Source organism: Taudactylus pleione, unplaced genomic scaffold (genome assembly GCF_031769625.1).
Source record: "Taudactylus pleione unplaced genomic scaffold, aTauple2 ptg001142l, whole genome shotgun sequence".
In the NCBI taxonomy this organism is placed as follows: domain Eukaryota; kingdom Metazoa; phylum Chordata; class Amphibia; order Anura; family Myobatrachidae; genus Taudactylus; species Taudactylus pleione.
This window is the reverse complement of record NW_028285543.1, coordinates 280,592-301,114: the sequence shown is the minus strand read 5'-3', so window position 1 is coordinate 301,114 and position 20,523 is coordinate 280,592. Positions and strand designations below refer to the sequence as shown.

At 35.4% G+C, this 20,523-nt stretch overlaps 1 protein-coding gene across 4 annotated transcripts in view; it reads right to left on the bottom strand.

The window, feature by feature from the left end:
• LOC148453487 (uncharacterized) overlaps window positions 1-20,523 on the bottom strand; it is a 586,638-nt gene that overhangs the window by 395,196 nt on the left and 170,919 nt on the right. For all 4 annotated transcript variants that reach the window (XM_088462053.1, XM_088462055.1, XM_088462054.1 and 1 more), the window contains one exon: window positions 4,846-5,058. In XM_088462053.1, coding sequence (XP_088318179.1) covers window positions 4,846-5,058 — 213 coding nt within the window. The remainder of the gene's footprint in view (window positions 1-4,845; window positions 5,059-20,523) is intronic.

The window sequence follows — 20,523 nt, the reverse complement described above, 5'->3', positions numbered from 1 at the left end:
AGCCACCTACTCACCTGCTCTGATCCTATCTCTTACACTCTCTCCCAGCCACCTACCCACCTGCTCTGATCCTTTCTCTGACACTCTCTCACACTCTCTCCCAGCCACCTACCCACCTGCTCTGATCCTATCTCTGAAACTCTCACACTCTCTCCCAGCCACCTACCCACCTGCTCTGATCCTATCTCTTACACTCTCTCCCAGCCACCTACCCACCTGCTCCGATCCTTTCTCTGACACTCTCTTACACTCTCTCTACCAGCCACCTACCCACCTGCTCTGATCCTATCTCTGACACTCTCTTACACTCTCTCCCAGCCACCTACCCACCTGCTCCGATCCTTTCTCTGACACTCTCTCACACTCTCTCCCAACCACCTACCCACCTGCTCTGATCCTTTCTCTGACACTCTCTCACACTCTCTACCAGCCACCTAACCACCTGCTCTGATCCTTTCTCTGACACTCTCTTACACTCTCTCCCAGCCACCTACCCACCTGCTCTGATCCTATCTCTGACACTCTCTCCCAGCCACCTACCCACCTGCTCTGATCCTTTCTCTGATACTCTCTTACACTCTCTCTCCCAGCCACCTACCCACCTGCTCTGATCCTATCTCTGACACTCTCTTACACTCTCTCCCAGCCACCTACCCACCTGCTCCGATCCTTTCTCTGACACTCTCTTACACTCTCTCTACCAGCCACCTACCCACCTGCTCTGATCCTATCTCTGACACTCTCTTACACTCTCTCCCAGCCACCTACCCACCTGCTCCGATCCTTTCTCTGACACTCTCTCACACTCTCTCCCAACCACCTACCCACCTGCTCTGATCCTTTCTCTGACACTCTCTCACACTCTCTACCAGCCACCTAACCACCTGCTCTGATCCTTTCTCTGACACTCTCTCACACTCTCTACCAGCCACCTACCCACCTGCTCTGATCCTTTCTCTGACACTCTCTCACACTCTCTACCAGCCACCTACTCACCTGCTCTGATCCTATCTCTGACACTCTCTTACACTCTCTCCCAGCCACCTACCCACCTGCTCTGATCCTATCTCTGACACTCTCTCTCTCTCTCCCAACCACCTACTCACCTGCTCTGATCCTATCTCTGACACTCTCTTACACTCTCTCCCAGCCACCTACCCACCTGCTCCGATCCTTTCTCTGACACTCTCTTACACTCTCTCTACCAGCCACCTACCCACCTGCTCTGATCCTATCTCTGACACTCTTACACTCTCTCCCAGCCACCTACCCACCTGCTCCGATCCTTTCTCTGACACTCTCTCACACTCTCTCCCAACCACCTACCCACCTGCAAATTATACTGGGGGAAATAGATTCAAACTTGCTTGGAAAATAACTGTGAATTTGGGATTGAAGTGCAAACGGAAACTGTGGTGAAAACTAGACGCGAAGACAGCTCTGAGAACCCAACTCGCTCCTGACTGAATGGAGCCGCTTGTGTCACATTACACCATTACACACTGTGTGTTCCAGGTGACGCGTAAGTCGGCCGTGTGACACAGACTATGGAATTGTACGATGTGGGTGATGAGGGAGCTGGAGCGGTTAGATAGGGGAAGATGACAAGAGGAAGAGATGATAATAGTACAGATGAAGGATTGCACTTTGCACTTACAATTCAATCATCCACAATGAATGGGGAAACCTGTGGTATTATGGGTGCACAATTCTGCACTGTATCATTATCACAGGAGAAAAGTACGGCCCGCACCTTCTCTGTGCGAATACGCCCCATTTTACAGGCAATCAGTAAGAGCACAGTTACCCATGGCCTATAACTCTGACTCATACTACATGTAACAGGTATTAAATGTTACTAAGAGGTCTCATCGGAACCAAATAAACAAGAGTAGACGTTCTCAACCTCACTTCATCTACAGACGTCTTCTTATACATCTATGCTGCAGTCGTGCTAAAAAGCCCCTATTGGTGCGCCAGGAACTCTGCTAGCGCCAGGCGTCTTATATACCAAGAACGCGTCTAAGGGGTCATTCAGAAACGCTCGCGAGCGCAGGACGCTCGCAAGTGTTCCCCCACTGCGCACACGCACGACGGAGGGAGCTCCATCGTGCGCATGCGCGAGACCCGGCGAGCGACGGGCTCTCCATCGCTCCGGGTCTCGCACCAAAGGGGGCGTGCTGTCAATGTAGATTGACAGCACGCTCCCTTTGGTGGGCGTGCCGGGGGCGTGGCTGCCAGACGGAGGCGTTCCCATGATAGAGCCAAAATCACCCCAGGGCTTGTGGCAGCGAGACCCTACCGCAGGGTCTCCGTCGCAAGCCCGATGGTAGCGATGGTCAAGACCATCGCGACCATCATCATGGACGCTCGCATATGCTGTGGGTGGTCACCCACAGCTATGCGAGCGGCCAGGGGGGCCGCTCCATTTTCATGGAGGAGGGCCCTGATTCAGAGCGAGCGCTCTGGTCAGGGCGTTCAGCTCTGAATCAGGCCCAATGTGACTAGGACACACCAGCAGACTGCGGATCAATTCACAGACAGATATACGGATGGGTCCACATACGTGTAACCTCTTTTCACGTTATACAGCCCTTCTAGTCGCGGCATGCCGTGGCGTGACTCGGTCACGTTACTGTCAGCGGCTGTATCACAAGCAGATACACCCGCAGTCACACACACAGAATCTAGGCATGCAGATACACCTGCAGTCACACACACAGAATTTAGACATGCAGATACACCCGCAGTCACACACACAGAATATAGGCATGCAGATACACCCGCAGTCACACACACAGAATCTAGGCATGCAGATACACCCACAGTCACACACAGAATACAGGCAGTCACACACACCCGCAGTCACACACAGAATATAGGCATGCAGATACACCCACAGTCACACACACACAGAATATAGACATGCAGATACACCCGCAGTCACACACACAGAATATAGGCATGCAGATACACCCGCAGTCACACACAGAATATAGGCGTGCAGATACACCTGCAGTCACACACACAGAATATAGACATGCAGATACACCCGCAGTCACACACACAGAATATAGGCATGCAGATACACCCGCAGTCACACACACAGAATCTAGGTATGCAGATACACCCGCAGTCACACACAGAATCTAGGCATGCAGATACACCCGCAGTCACACACAGAATATAGGCATGCAGATACACCCGCAGTCACACACAGAATATAGGCATGCAGATATAGCCGCAGTCACACACAGAATATAGGCATGCAGATACACCCGTAGTCACACACACAGATTATAGGCATGCAGATACACTTGCAGTCACACACACAGAATATAGGCATGCAGATACACCCGCAGTCACACACACAGAATATAGGCATGCAGATACACCCGCAGTCACACACACAGAATATAGGCATGCAGATACACCTGCAGTCACACACACAGAATATAGGCAGTCACAAACACCCGCAGTCACACACACAGAATATAGGCATGCAGATACATCCACAGTCACACACACAGAATATAGACATGAAGATACACCCACAGTCACACACAGAATACAGACATGCAGATACACCTGCAGTCACACACACAGAATATAGGCATGCAGATACACCTGCAGTCACACACACAGAATATAGGCATGCAGATACACCTGCAGTCACACACACATAATATAGGCATGCAGATACACCCGCAGTCACACACACAGAATATAGGCATGCAGATACACCCGCAGTCGCACACAGAATATAGGCATGCAGATACACCCGCAGTCACACACACAGAATATAGGCATGCAGATACACCCGCAGTCACACATAGAATATAGGCATGCAGATACACCCGCAGTCACACACACAGAATATAGGCATGCAGATACACCCGCAGTCACACACAGAATATAGGCATGCAGATACAGCCGCAGTCACACACAGAATATAGGCATGCAGATACACCCGTAATCACACACACAGATTATAGGCATGCAGATACACTTGCAGTCACACACACAGAATATAGGCATGCAGATACACCTGCAGTCACACACACAGAATATAGGCATGCAGATACACCCGCAGTCACACACACAGAATATAGGCATGCAGATACACCCACAGTCGCACACAGAATATAGGCATGCAGATACACCCGCAGTCACACACACAGAATATAGGCATGCAGATACACCCGCAGTCACACATAGAATATAGGCATGCAGATACACCCGCAGTCACACACACAGAATATAGGCATGCAGATACACCCGCAGTCGCACACACAGAATATAGGCATGCAGATACACCCGCAGTCGCACACAGAATATAGGCATACAGATATACCCGCAGTCACACACACAGAATACAGGCATGCAGATACACACGCTCTCACACACAGAATATAGGCATGCAGATACACCAGCAGTCGCACACAGAATATATGGATGCCGCAGAAGCTGCTTGTGTGTTCGCGGTGTGAATAAGACGCATTTGAAGGCAAAAAAATTCACAGAAAGACGCTCGTCGCTAATGAGTCACACGGAGCTCCCGCATTATGTGTAGCGCAAGGACGATAGATGTACTTGGACATATCTGTACAAGTGTCGCATATCAAATTAATCAGCACAGTCTGCTGGTGCGGCCTAGTCGCATTGGGGCACATTTTCGCCAAACAAACAGACACCCAACACTAGTAGAGTAGTGCGGCACTGGTCGGCTCACTCCCGCCAGGTAAGTCGCGCTGTGTGGCATACTGAAGCTAGTTCAAAACTTTAAATACATTTTCCTGTGAGTAATTATTACTCGTTATATGACCACGGAGCAGCCAAACACACCTGATATCGGCAGCGGAGGAGGCACAATGTAACGTCCCTCTGCATCGATGTGGCTGGTGAATGGAGCAGGCGCAGGAGGAGAGTTCGGTACAGGATAATAATGAGACCCCTCATCCCACATAACATCCGCCGCTGCCTCCGTCTCCTCTCCCTCCTCCGAGGACGATGATGACGAAAGCGGGCGTCTATATTTCCGTCTCCACAGCCGTCCTGCTGTGACAACAACACAACTATTATACTGACACACACCTATTATACAGACACACAACATAAAACTGATCTCACCATAACATAGACACACAACTATAATAATGACACATAACACTGATATCACTATAACACAGACACACAACTATAATAATGACACATTACACTGATATCACTATAACACAGACACACAACTATAATAATGACACATTACACTGATATCACTATAACAAAGACACACAACTATAATAATGACACATTACACTGATATCACTATAACACAGACACACAACTATAATAATGACACAACACTGATATCACTATAACACAGACACACAACTATAATAATGACACAACACTGATATCACTATAACACAGACACACAACTATAATAATGACACATAACACTGATATCATTATAACACAGACACACAACTATAATAATGACATATAACACTGATATCACTATAACACAGACACACAACTATAATAATGACACATAACACTGATATCACTATAACACAGACACACAACTATAATAATGACACATAACACTGATATCACTATAACACAGGCACACAACTATAATAATGACACATAACACTGATATCACTATAACACAGAGACACAACTATAATAATGACACAACACTGATATCACTATAACACAGACACATAACTATAATAATGACACAACACTGATATCACTATAACACAGACACACAACTATAATAATGACACATAACACTGATATCACTATAACACAGACACACAACTATAATAATGACACATAACACTGATATCACTATAACACAGACACACAACTATAATAATGACACATAACACTGATATCACTATAACACAGACACACAACTATAATAATGACACATAACACTGATATCATTATAACACAGACACACAACTATAATAATGACACATTACACTGATATCACTATAACACAGACACACAACTATAATAATGACACATTACACTGATATCACTATAACACAGACACACAACTATAATAATGACACATTACACTGATATCACTATAACACAGACACACAACTATAATAATGACACATAACACTGATATCACTATAACACAGACACACAACTATAATAATGACACATAACACTGATATCACTATAACACAGACACACAACTATAATAATGACACATAACACTGATATCACTATAACACAGATACACAACTATAATAATGACACATAACACTGATATCACTATAACACAGACACACAACTATAATAATAACACATAACACTGATATTACTGTAACACAGACACACAACTATAATAATGACACATAACACTGATATCACTATAACAAAGACACACAACTATAATAATGACACATAACACTGATATCACTATAACAAAGACACACAACTATAATAATGACACATAACACTGATATCACTATAACACAGATACACAACTATAATAATGACACATTACACTGATATCACTATAACACAGACACACAACAATAATAATGGCACATAACACTGATATCACTATAACACAGATACACAACTATAATAATGACACATAACACTGATATCACTATAACACAGGCACACAACTATAATAATAACACATTACACTGATATCACTATAACACAGACACACAACTATAATAATGACACATAACACTGATATCACTATAACAAAGACACACAACTATAATAATGACACATTACACTGATATCACTATAACACAGACACAACTATAATAATGACACAACACTGATATCACTATAACACAGACACACAACTATAATAATGACACAACACTGATATCACTATAACACAGACACACAACTATAATAATGACACATAACACTGATATCATTATAACACAGACACACAACTATAATAATGACATATAACACTAATATCACTATAACACAGACACACAACTATAATAATAACACAAAACACTGATATCACTATAACACAGACACACAACTATAATAATGACACATAACACTGATATCACTATAACACAGGCACACAACTATAATAATGACACATAACACTGATATCACTATAACACAGAGACACAACTATAATAATGACACATTACACTGATATCACTATAACACAGGCACACAACTATAATAATGACACATAACACTGATATCACTATAACACAGACACACAACTATAATAATGACACAACACTGATATCACTATAACACAGACACATAACTATAATAATGACACAACACTGATATCACTATAACACAGACACACAACTATAATAATGACACATAACACTGATATCACTATAACACAGACACACAACTATAATAATGAAACATAACACTGATATTACTGTAACACAGACACACAACTATAATAATGACACATAACACTGATATCACTATAACACAGACACATAACTATAATAATGACACATTACACTGAAATCACTATAACACAGACACACAACTGTAATCATGACACATAACACTGATATCACTATAACACAGATACACAACTATAATAATGACACAACACTGATATCACTATAACACAGACACACAACTATAATAATGACACATTACACTGATATCACTATAACACAGACACACAACTATAATAATGACACATAACACTGATATCACTATAACACAGGCACACAACTATAATATTGACACATAACACTGATATCACTATAACACAGGCACACAACTATAATAATGACAGATAACACTGATATCACTATAACACAGACCCACAACTATAATAATGACACATAACACTGATATCATTATAACACAGACACACAACTATAATAATGACATATAACACTGATATCACTATAACACAGACACACAACTATAATAATGACACATTACACTGATATCACTATAACACAGGCACACAACTATAATAATAACACAAAACACTGATATCACTAAAGAAACAGACACACAACTATAATAATGACACATAACACTGATATCACTATAACACAGACACACAACTATAATAATGACACATTACACGGATATCACTATAACACAGACACACAACTATAATAATGACACATTACACTGATATCACTATAACACAGACACACAACTATAATAATGACACATAACACTGATATCACTATAACACAGACACACAACTATAATAATGACACATAACACTGATATCACTATAACACAGACACACAACTATAATAATGACACATAACACTGATATCACTATAACACAGATACACAACTATAATAATGACACATAACACTGATATCACTATAACACAGATACACAACTATAATAATAACACATAACACTGATATTACTGTAACACAGACACACAACTATAATAATGACACATAACACTGATATCACTATAACAAAGACACACAACTATAATAATGACACATAACACTGATATCACTATAACAAAGACACACAACTATAATAATGACACATAACACTGATTTCACTATAACACAGATACACAACTATAATAATGACACATTACACTGATATCACTATAACACAGACACACAGCAATAATAATGGCACATAACACTGATATCACTATAACACAGATACACAACTATAATAATGACACATAACACTGATATCACTATAACACAGGCACACAACTATAATAATAACACATTACACTGATATCACTATAACACAGACACACAACTATAATAATAACACATTACACTGATATCACTATAACACAGACACACAACTATAATAATGACACATAACACTGATATTACTGTAACACAGACACACAACTATAATAATGACACATTACACTGATATCACTGTAACACAGACACACAACTATAATAATGACACATAACACTGATATCACTATAACACAGATACACAACTATAATAATGACACAACACTGATATCACTATAACACAGACACACAACTATAATAATTACACATTACACTGATATCACTATAACACAGACACACAACTATAATAATGACACATAACACTGATATCACTATAACACAGGCACACAACTATAATAATGACACATAACACTGATATCACTATAACACAGGCACACAACTATAATAATGACACATAACACTGATATCACTATAACACAGGCACACAACTATAATAATGACACATTACACTGATATCACTATAACATAGACACACAACTATAATAATGACACATAACACTGATATCACCATAACACAGATACACAACTATAATAATGACACATAACACTGATATCACTATAACACAGATACACAACTATAATAATGAGACATTACACTGATATCACTATAACACAGACACACCACTATAATAATGACACATAACACTGATATCACTATAACATAGACACACAACTATAATAATGACACATAGGACTGATATCACCATAACACAGATACACAACTATAATAATGACACATAACACTGATATCACTATAACACAGATACACAACTATAATAATGACACATAACACAGATATCACTATAACATAGACACACAACTATAATAATGACACATAACACTGATATCACTATAACACAGACACACAACTATAATAATGACACATAACACTGATATCACTATAACACAGATACACAACTATAATAATGACACATAACACTGATATCACTAAAACACAGACACACAACTATAATAATGACACATAACACAGATATCATTATAACACAGACACACAACTATAATAATGACACAACACTGATATCACTATAACACAGACACACAACTATAATAATGACACATTACACTGATATCACTATAACACAGACACACAACTATAAAAATGACACATAACACTGATATCACTATAACACAGACACACAACTATAATAATGACACATTACACTGATATCACTATAACACAGACACACAACTATAATAATAACACATAACACTGATATCACTATAACAGACACACAACTATAATAATAACACATAACACTGATATCACTATAACACAGACACACAACTATAATAATGACACATTACACTGATATCACTATAACACAGACACACAACTATAATAATAACACATAACACTGATATCACTATAACACAGACACACAACTATAATAATGACACATAACACTGATATCACTATAACACAGACACACAACTATAATAATGACACAACACTGATATTACTGTAACACAGACACACAACTATAATAATGACACATAACACTGATATCACTATAACAAAGACACACAACTATAATAATGACACATAACACTGATATCACTATAACAAAGACACACAACTATAATAATGACACATAACACTGATTTCACTATAACACAGACACACAACTATAATAATGACACATTACACTGATATCACTGTAACACAGACACACAACTATAATAATGACACATAACACTGATATCACTATAACACAGATACACAACTATAATAATGACACAACACTGATATCACTATAACACAGACACACAACTATAATAATTACACATTACACTGATATCACTATAACACAGACACACAACTATAATAATGACACATAACACTGATATCACTATAACACAGGCACACAACTATAATAATGACACATAACACTGATATCACTATAACACAGGCACACAACTATAATAATGACACATAACACTGATATCACTATAACACAGGCACACAACTATAATAATGACACATTACACTGATATCACTATAACATAGACACACAACTATAATAATGACACATAACACTGATATCACCATAACACAGATACACAACTATAATAATGACACATAACACTGATATCACTATAACACAGATACACAACTATAATAATGAGACATTACACTGATATCACTATAACACAGACACACCACTATAATAATGACACATAACACTGATATCACTATAACATAGACACACAACTATAATAATGACACATAGGACTGATATCACCATAACACAGATACACAACTATAATAATGACACATAACACTGATATCACTATAACACAGATACACAACTATAATAATGACACATAACACAGATATCACTATAACATAGACACACAACTATAATAATGACACATAACACTGATATCACTATAACACAGACACACAACTATAATAATGACACATAACACTGATATCACTATAACACAGATACACAACTATAATAATGACACATAACACTGATATCACTAAAACACAGACACACAACTATAATAATGACACATAACACAGATATCATTATAACACAGACACACAACTATAATAATGACACAACACTGATATCACTATAACACAGACACACAACTATAATAATGACACATTACACTGATATCACTATAACACAGACACACAACTATAAAAATGACACATAACACTGATATCACTATAACACAGACACACAACTATAATAATGACACATTACACTGATATCACTATAACACAGACACACAACTATAATAATAACACATAACACTGATATCACTATAACAGACACACAACTATAATAATAACACATAACACTGATATCACTATAACACAGACACACAACTATAATAATGACACATTACACTGATATCACTATAACACAGACACACAACTATAATAATAACACATAACACTGATATCACTATAACACAGACACACAACTATAATAATGACACATAACACTGATATCACTATAACACAGACACACAACTATAATAATGACACAACACTGATATTACTGTAACACAGACACACAACTATAATAATGACACATAACACTGATATCACTATAACAAAGACACACAACTATAATAATGACACATAACACTGATATCACTATAACAAAGACACACAACTATAATAATGACACATAACACTGATTTCACTATAACACAGATACACAACTATAATAATGACACATTACACTGATATCACTATAACACAGACACACAGCAATAATAATGGCACATAACACTGATATCACTATAACACAGATACACAACTATAATAATGACACATAACACTGATATCACTATAACACAGGCACACAACTATAATAATAACACATTACACTGATATCACTATAACACAGACACACAACTATAATAATAACACATTACACTGATATCACTATAACACAGACACACAACTATAATAATGACACATAACACTGATATTACTGTAACACAGACACACAACTATAATAATGACACATTACACTGATATCACTGTAACACAGACACACAACTATAATAATGACACATAACACTGATATCACTATAACACAGATACACAACTATAATAATGACACAACACTGATATCACTATAACACAGACACACAACTATAATAATTACACATTACACTGATATCACTATAACACAGACACACAACTATAATAATGACACATAACACTGATATCACTATAACACAGGCACACAACTATAATAATGACACATAACACTGATATCACTATAACACAGGCACACAACTATAATAATGACACATAACACTGATATCACTATAACACAGGCACACAACTATAATAATGACACATTACACTGATATCACTATAACATAGACACACAACTATAATAATGACACATAACACTGATATCACCATAACACAGATACACAACTATAATAATGACACATAACACTGATATCACTATAACACAGATACACAACTATAATAATGAGACATTACACTGATATCACTATAACACAGACACACCACTATAATAATGACACATAACACTGATATCACTATAACATAGACTACACAACTATAATAATGACACATAACACTGATATCACTAAAACACAGACACACAACTATAATAATGACACATAACACAGATATCATTATAACACAGACACACAACTATAATAATGACACAACACTGATATCACTATAACACAGACACACAACTATAATAATGACACATTACACTGATATCACTATAACACAGACACACAACTATAAAAATGACACATAACACTGATATCACTATAACACAGACACACAACTATAATAATGACACATTACACTGATATCACTATAACACAGACACACAACTATAATAATAACACATAACACTGATATCACTATAACAGACACACAACTATAATAATAACACATAACACTGATATCACTATAACACAGACACACAACTATAATAATGACACATTACACTGATATCACTATAACACAGACACACAACTATAATAATAACACATAACACTGATATCACTATAACACAGACACACAACTATAATAATGACACATAACACTGATATCACTATAACACAGACACACAACTATAATAATGACACAACACTGATATTACTGTAACACAGACACACAACTATAATAATGACACATAACACTGATATCACTATAACAAAGACACACAACTATAATAATGACACATAACACTGATATCACTATAACAAAGACACACAACTATAATAATGACACATAACACTGATTTCACTATAACACAGACACACAACTATAATAATGACACATTACACTGATATCACTGTAACACAGACACACAACTATAATAATGACACATAACACTGATATCACTATAACACAGATACACAACTATAATAATGACACAACACTGATATCACTATAACACAGACACACAACTATAATAATTACACATTACACTGATATCACTATAACACAGACACACAACTATAATAATGACACATAACACTGATATCACTATAACACAGGCACACAACTATAATAATGACACATAACACTGATATCACTATAACACAGGCACACAACTATAATAATGACACATAACACTGATATCACTATAACACAGGCACACAACTATAATAATGACACATTACACTGATATCACTATAACATAGACACACAACTATAATAATGACACATAACACTGATATCACCATAACACAGATACACAACTATAATAATGACACATAACACTGATATCACTATAACACAGATACACAACTATAATAATGAGACATTACACTGATATCACTATAACACAGACACACCACTATAATAATGACACATAACACTGATATCACTATAACATAGACACACAACTATAATAATGACACATAGGACTGATATCACCATAACACAGATACACAACTATAATAATGACACATAACACTGATATCACTATAACACAGATACACAACTATAATAATGACACATAACACAGATATCACTATAACATAGACACACAACTATAATAATGACACATAACACTGATATCACTATAACACAGACACACAACTATAATAATGACACATAACACTGATATCACTATAACACAGATACACAACTATAATAATGACACATAACACTGATATCACTAAAACACAGACACACAACTATAATAATGACACATAACACAGATATCATTATAACACAGACACACAACTATAATAATGACACAACACTGATATCACTATAACACAGACACACAACTATAATAATGACACATTACACTGATATCACTATAACACAGACACACAACTATAAAAATGACACATAACACTGATATCACTATAACACAGACACACAACTATAATAATAACACATTACACTGATATCACTATAACACAGACACACAACTATAATAATAACACATAACACTGATATCACTATAACAGACACACAACTATAATAATAACACATAACACTGATATCACTATAACACAGACACACAACTATAATAATGACACATTACACTGATATCACTATAACACAGACACACAACTATAATAATAACACATAACACTGATATCACTATAACACAGACACACAACTATAATAATGACACATAACACTGATATCACTATAACACAGACACACAACTATAATAATGACACAACACTGATATTACTGTAACACAGACACACAACTATAATAATGACACATAACACTGATATCACTATAACAAAGACACACAACTATAATAATGACACATAACACTGATATCACTATAACAAAGACACACAACTATAATAATGACACATAACACTGATTTCACTATAACACAGATACACAACTATAATAATGACACATTACACTGATATCACTATAACACAGACACACAGCAATAATAATGGCACATAACACTGATATCACTATAACACAGATACACAACTATAATAATGACACATAACACTGATATCACTATAACACAGGCACACAACTATAATAATAACACATTACACTGATATCACTATAACACAGACACACAACTATAATAATAACACATTACACTGATATCACTATAACACAGACACACAACTATAATAATGACACATAACACTGATATTACTGTAACACAGACACACAACTATAATAATGACACATTACACTGATATCACTGTAACACAGACACACAACTATAATAATGACACATAACACTGATATCACTATAACACAGATACACAACTATAATAATGACACAACACTGATATCACTATAACACAGACACACAACTATAATAATTACACATTACACTGATATCACTATAACACAGACACACAACTATAATAATGACACATAACACTGATATCACTATAACACAGGCACACAACTATAATAATGACACATAACACTGATATCACTATAACACAGGCACACAACTATAATAATGACACATAACACTGATATCACTATAACACAGGCACACAACTATAATAATGACACATTACACTGATATCACTATAACATAGACACACAACTATAATAATGACACATAACACTGATATCACCATAACACAGATACACAACTATAATAATGACACATAACACTGATATCACTATAACACAGATACACAACTATAATAATGAGACATTACACTGATATCACTATAACACAGACACACCACTATAATAATGACACATAACACTGATATCACTATAACATAGACACACAACTATAATAATGACACATAGGACTGATATCACCATAACACAGATACACAACTATAATAATGACACATAACACTGATATCACTATAACACAGATACACAACTATAATAATGACACATAACACAGATATCACTATAACATAGACACACAACTATAATAATGACACATAACACTGATATCACTATAACACAGACACACAACTATAATAATGACACATAACACTGATATCACTATAACACAGATACACAACTATAATAATGACACATAACACTGATATCACTAAAACACAGACACACAACTATAATAATGACACATAACACAGATATCATTATAACACAGACACACAACTATAATAATGACACAACACTGATATCACTATAACACAGACACACAACTATAATAATGACACATTACACTGATATCACTATAACACAGACACACAACTATAAAAATGACACATAACACTGATATCACTATAACACAGACACACAACTATAATAATGACACATTACACTGATATCACTATAACACAGACACACAACTATAATAATAACACATAACACTGATATCACTATAACAGACACACAACTATAATAATAACACATAACACTGATATCACTATAACACAGACACACAACTATAATAATGACACATTACACTGATATCACTATAACACAGACACACAACTATAATAATAACACATAACACTGATATCACTATAACACAGACACACAACTATAATAATGACACATAACACTGATATCACTATAACACAGACACACAACTATAATAATGACACAACACTGATATCACTATAACACAGACACACAACTATAATAATGACACATTACACTGATATTACTATAACACAGACACACAACTATAAAAATGACACATAACACTGATATTACTGTAACACAGACACACAACTATAATAATGACACATTACACTGATATCACTATAACACAGACACACAACTATAATAATGACACATAACACTGATATCACTATAACACAGATACACAACTATAATAATGACACATAACACTGATATCACTATAACACAGACACACAACTATAATAATGACACATAACACTGATATCATTATAACACAGACACACAACTATAATAATGACACAACACTGATATCACTATAACACAGACACACAACTATAATGACACATTACACTGATATCACTATAACACAGACACACAACTATAAAAATGACACATAACACTGATATCACTATAACACAGACACACAACTATAATAATGACACATTACATTGATATCACGATAACACAGACACACAACTATAATAATAACACATAACACTGATATCACTATAACAGACAAACAACTATAATAATAACACATAACACTGATATCACTATAACACAGACACACAACTATAATAATGACACATTACACTGATATCACTATAACACAGACACACAACTATAATAATAACACATAACACTGATATCACTATAACACAGACACACAACTATAATAATGACACATAACACTGATATCACTATAACACACACACAACTATAATAATGACACAACACTGATATCACTATAACACAGACACACAACTATAATAATGACACAACACTGATATCACTATAACACAGACACACAACTATAATAATGACACATAACACTGATATCATTATAACACAGACACACAACTATAATAATGACATATAACACTGATATCACTATAACACAGACACACAACTATAATAATGACACAACACTGATATCACTATAACACAGACACACAACTATAATAATGACACATAACACTGATATCATTATAACACAGACACACAACTATAATAATGACATATAACACTGATATCACTATAACACAGACACACAACTATAATAATGACACATAACACTGATATCACTATAACACAGGCACACAACTATAATAATGACACATAACACTGATATCACTATAACACAGAGACACAACTATAATAATGACACAACACTGATATCACTATAACACAGAGACACAACTATAATAATGACACATTACACTGATATCACTATAACACAGGCACACAACTATAATAATGACACATTACACTGATATCACTATAACACAGACTCATAACTATAATAATGACACATTACACTGATATCACTATAACACAGGCACACAACTATAGTAATGACACATAACACTGATATCACTATAACACAGAGACACAGCTATAATAATGACACATAACACTGATATCACTATAACACAGATACACAACTATAATAATGAAACATAACACTGATATCACTATAACACAGATACACAACTATAATAATAACACATAACACTGATATTACTGTAACACAGACACACAACTATAATAATGACACATAACACTGATATCACTATAACAAAGACACACAACTATAATAATGACACATTACACTGATATCACTATAACACAGAGACACAACTATAATAATAACACATAACACTGATATCACTATAACATAGACACACAACTAAATCACTTACAAATAACTATAGCACTGACAGATAATATAACACTGACTGATAATTATAGCACTGACAGATAATATAACACTGACTGATTACTATATAACTGACAGATAATATAACACTGACTGATAACACTGACAGATAATATATCACTGACAGATAATTATATCACTGACAGATAATATAACACTGACAGATAATATAACACTGACTGATAACTATAGCACTGACAGATAATATAACAACTGACAGATAATATAACATTGACAGATAATATAACACTGACTGATAACTATAGCACTGACAGATAATATAACACTGACAGATAATATATCACTGACAGATAATATATCACTGACAGATAATATAACACTGACTGATAACTATATCACAGACAAATAATATAACACTGACTGATAACACTGACAGATAATATATCACTGACAGATAATTATATCACTGACAGATAATATAACACTGACAGATAATATAACACTGACTGATAACTATAGCACTGACAGAAAATATAACACTGACAGATAATATAACACTGACAGATAATATAACACTGACTGATAACTATAGCACTGACAGATAATATAATACTGACAGATAATATATCACTGACAGATAATATATCACTGACAGATAATATAACACTCACTGATAACTATATCACAGACAAATAATATAACACTGACTGATAACACTGACAGATAATATATCACTGACAGATAATTATATCACTGACTGATAACTATATCACTGACAGATAATATAACGTTCATGCGCGTTCACTTTTGTAGTTTGTAGTTTGTAGTTCAGTCAGACTTGTCAACTCAACGATTTTCAGTAAGGGAATATGCAAAAATCGTTTGTAGTTATAAAAAATCGTTCATTACATTTAAATGAACATCTTTAGTAAACGATTTTAGTTCATATTTTCAAGGGAGAAAATCGTTTACTAAAATCGTTCATTAACTAAATCGTTGTGTGTGTATGCAGCTTAACAGATAACTATAACACTGACATAATATAACACTAAAGCTGCATACACACATAACGATTGAGTTAATGAACGATTTTAGTAAACGATTTTCAATCTTGAAAAAATGAACTAAAATCATTTACTAAAGTTGTTCATTTACTATGTTCATTTAAATGTAATTAACGATTTTTATGAACTACAAACGGTTTTTGCATATTAACCTAATGAAAATCTTTGAGTTGACAAGTCTGACTGAACTACAAACTACAAACATGAACGCGCATGAACAATAATCGTTCATCGTTTGACTCAGAAAGTGAACGATTTTTTCAAACGATTATCGTTACCCGATATCGTTTAACGATAATCGTTCAAAAAATCGTTGTGTGTATGCACCTTTACAGATAACTATAACACTGACAGCTAATATAACACTAACAGATAACTATAACACTGACAGATAATATAACACTAACAGATAACTATACCACTGACAGGTAATTACTGTATAACACTGATAGATAACTATAGCACTGACAGGTAATTACTGTATAACACTGACAGATAACTATAGCACTGACAGGTAATTACTGTATAACACTGACAGATAACTATAGCACTGACAGGTAATTACTGTATAAACACAGATAGATAACTATAGGACTGACAGGTAATTACTGTATAACACTGACAGATAACTATAGCACTGACAGGTAATTACTGTATAACACTGACAGATAACTATAGCACTGACAGGTAATTACTGTATAACACTGACAGGTAATTACTGTATAACACAGACAGATAACTATAGCACTGACAGGTAATTACTGTATAATACTGACAGATAATTATAGCACTGACAGGTAATTACTGTATAATACTGACAGATAAATAGAGCACTGACAGGTAATTACTGTATAACACTGACAGGTAATTACTGTATAACACAGACAGATAACTATAGCACTGACAGGTAATTACTGTAT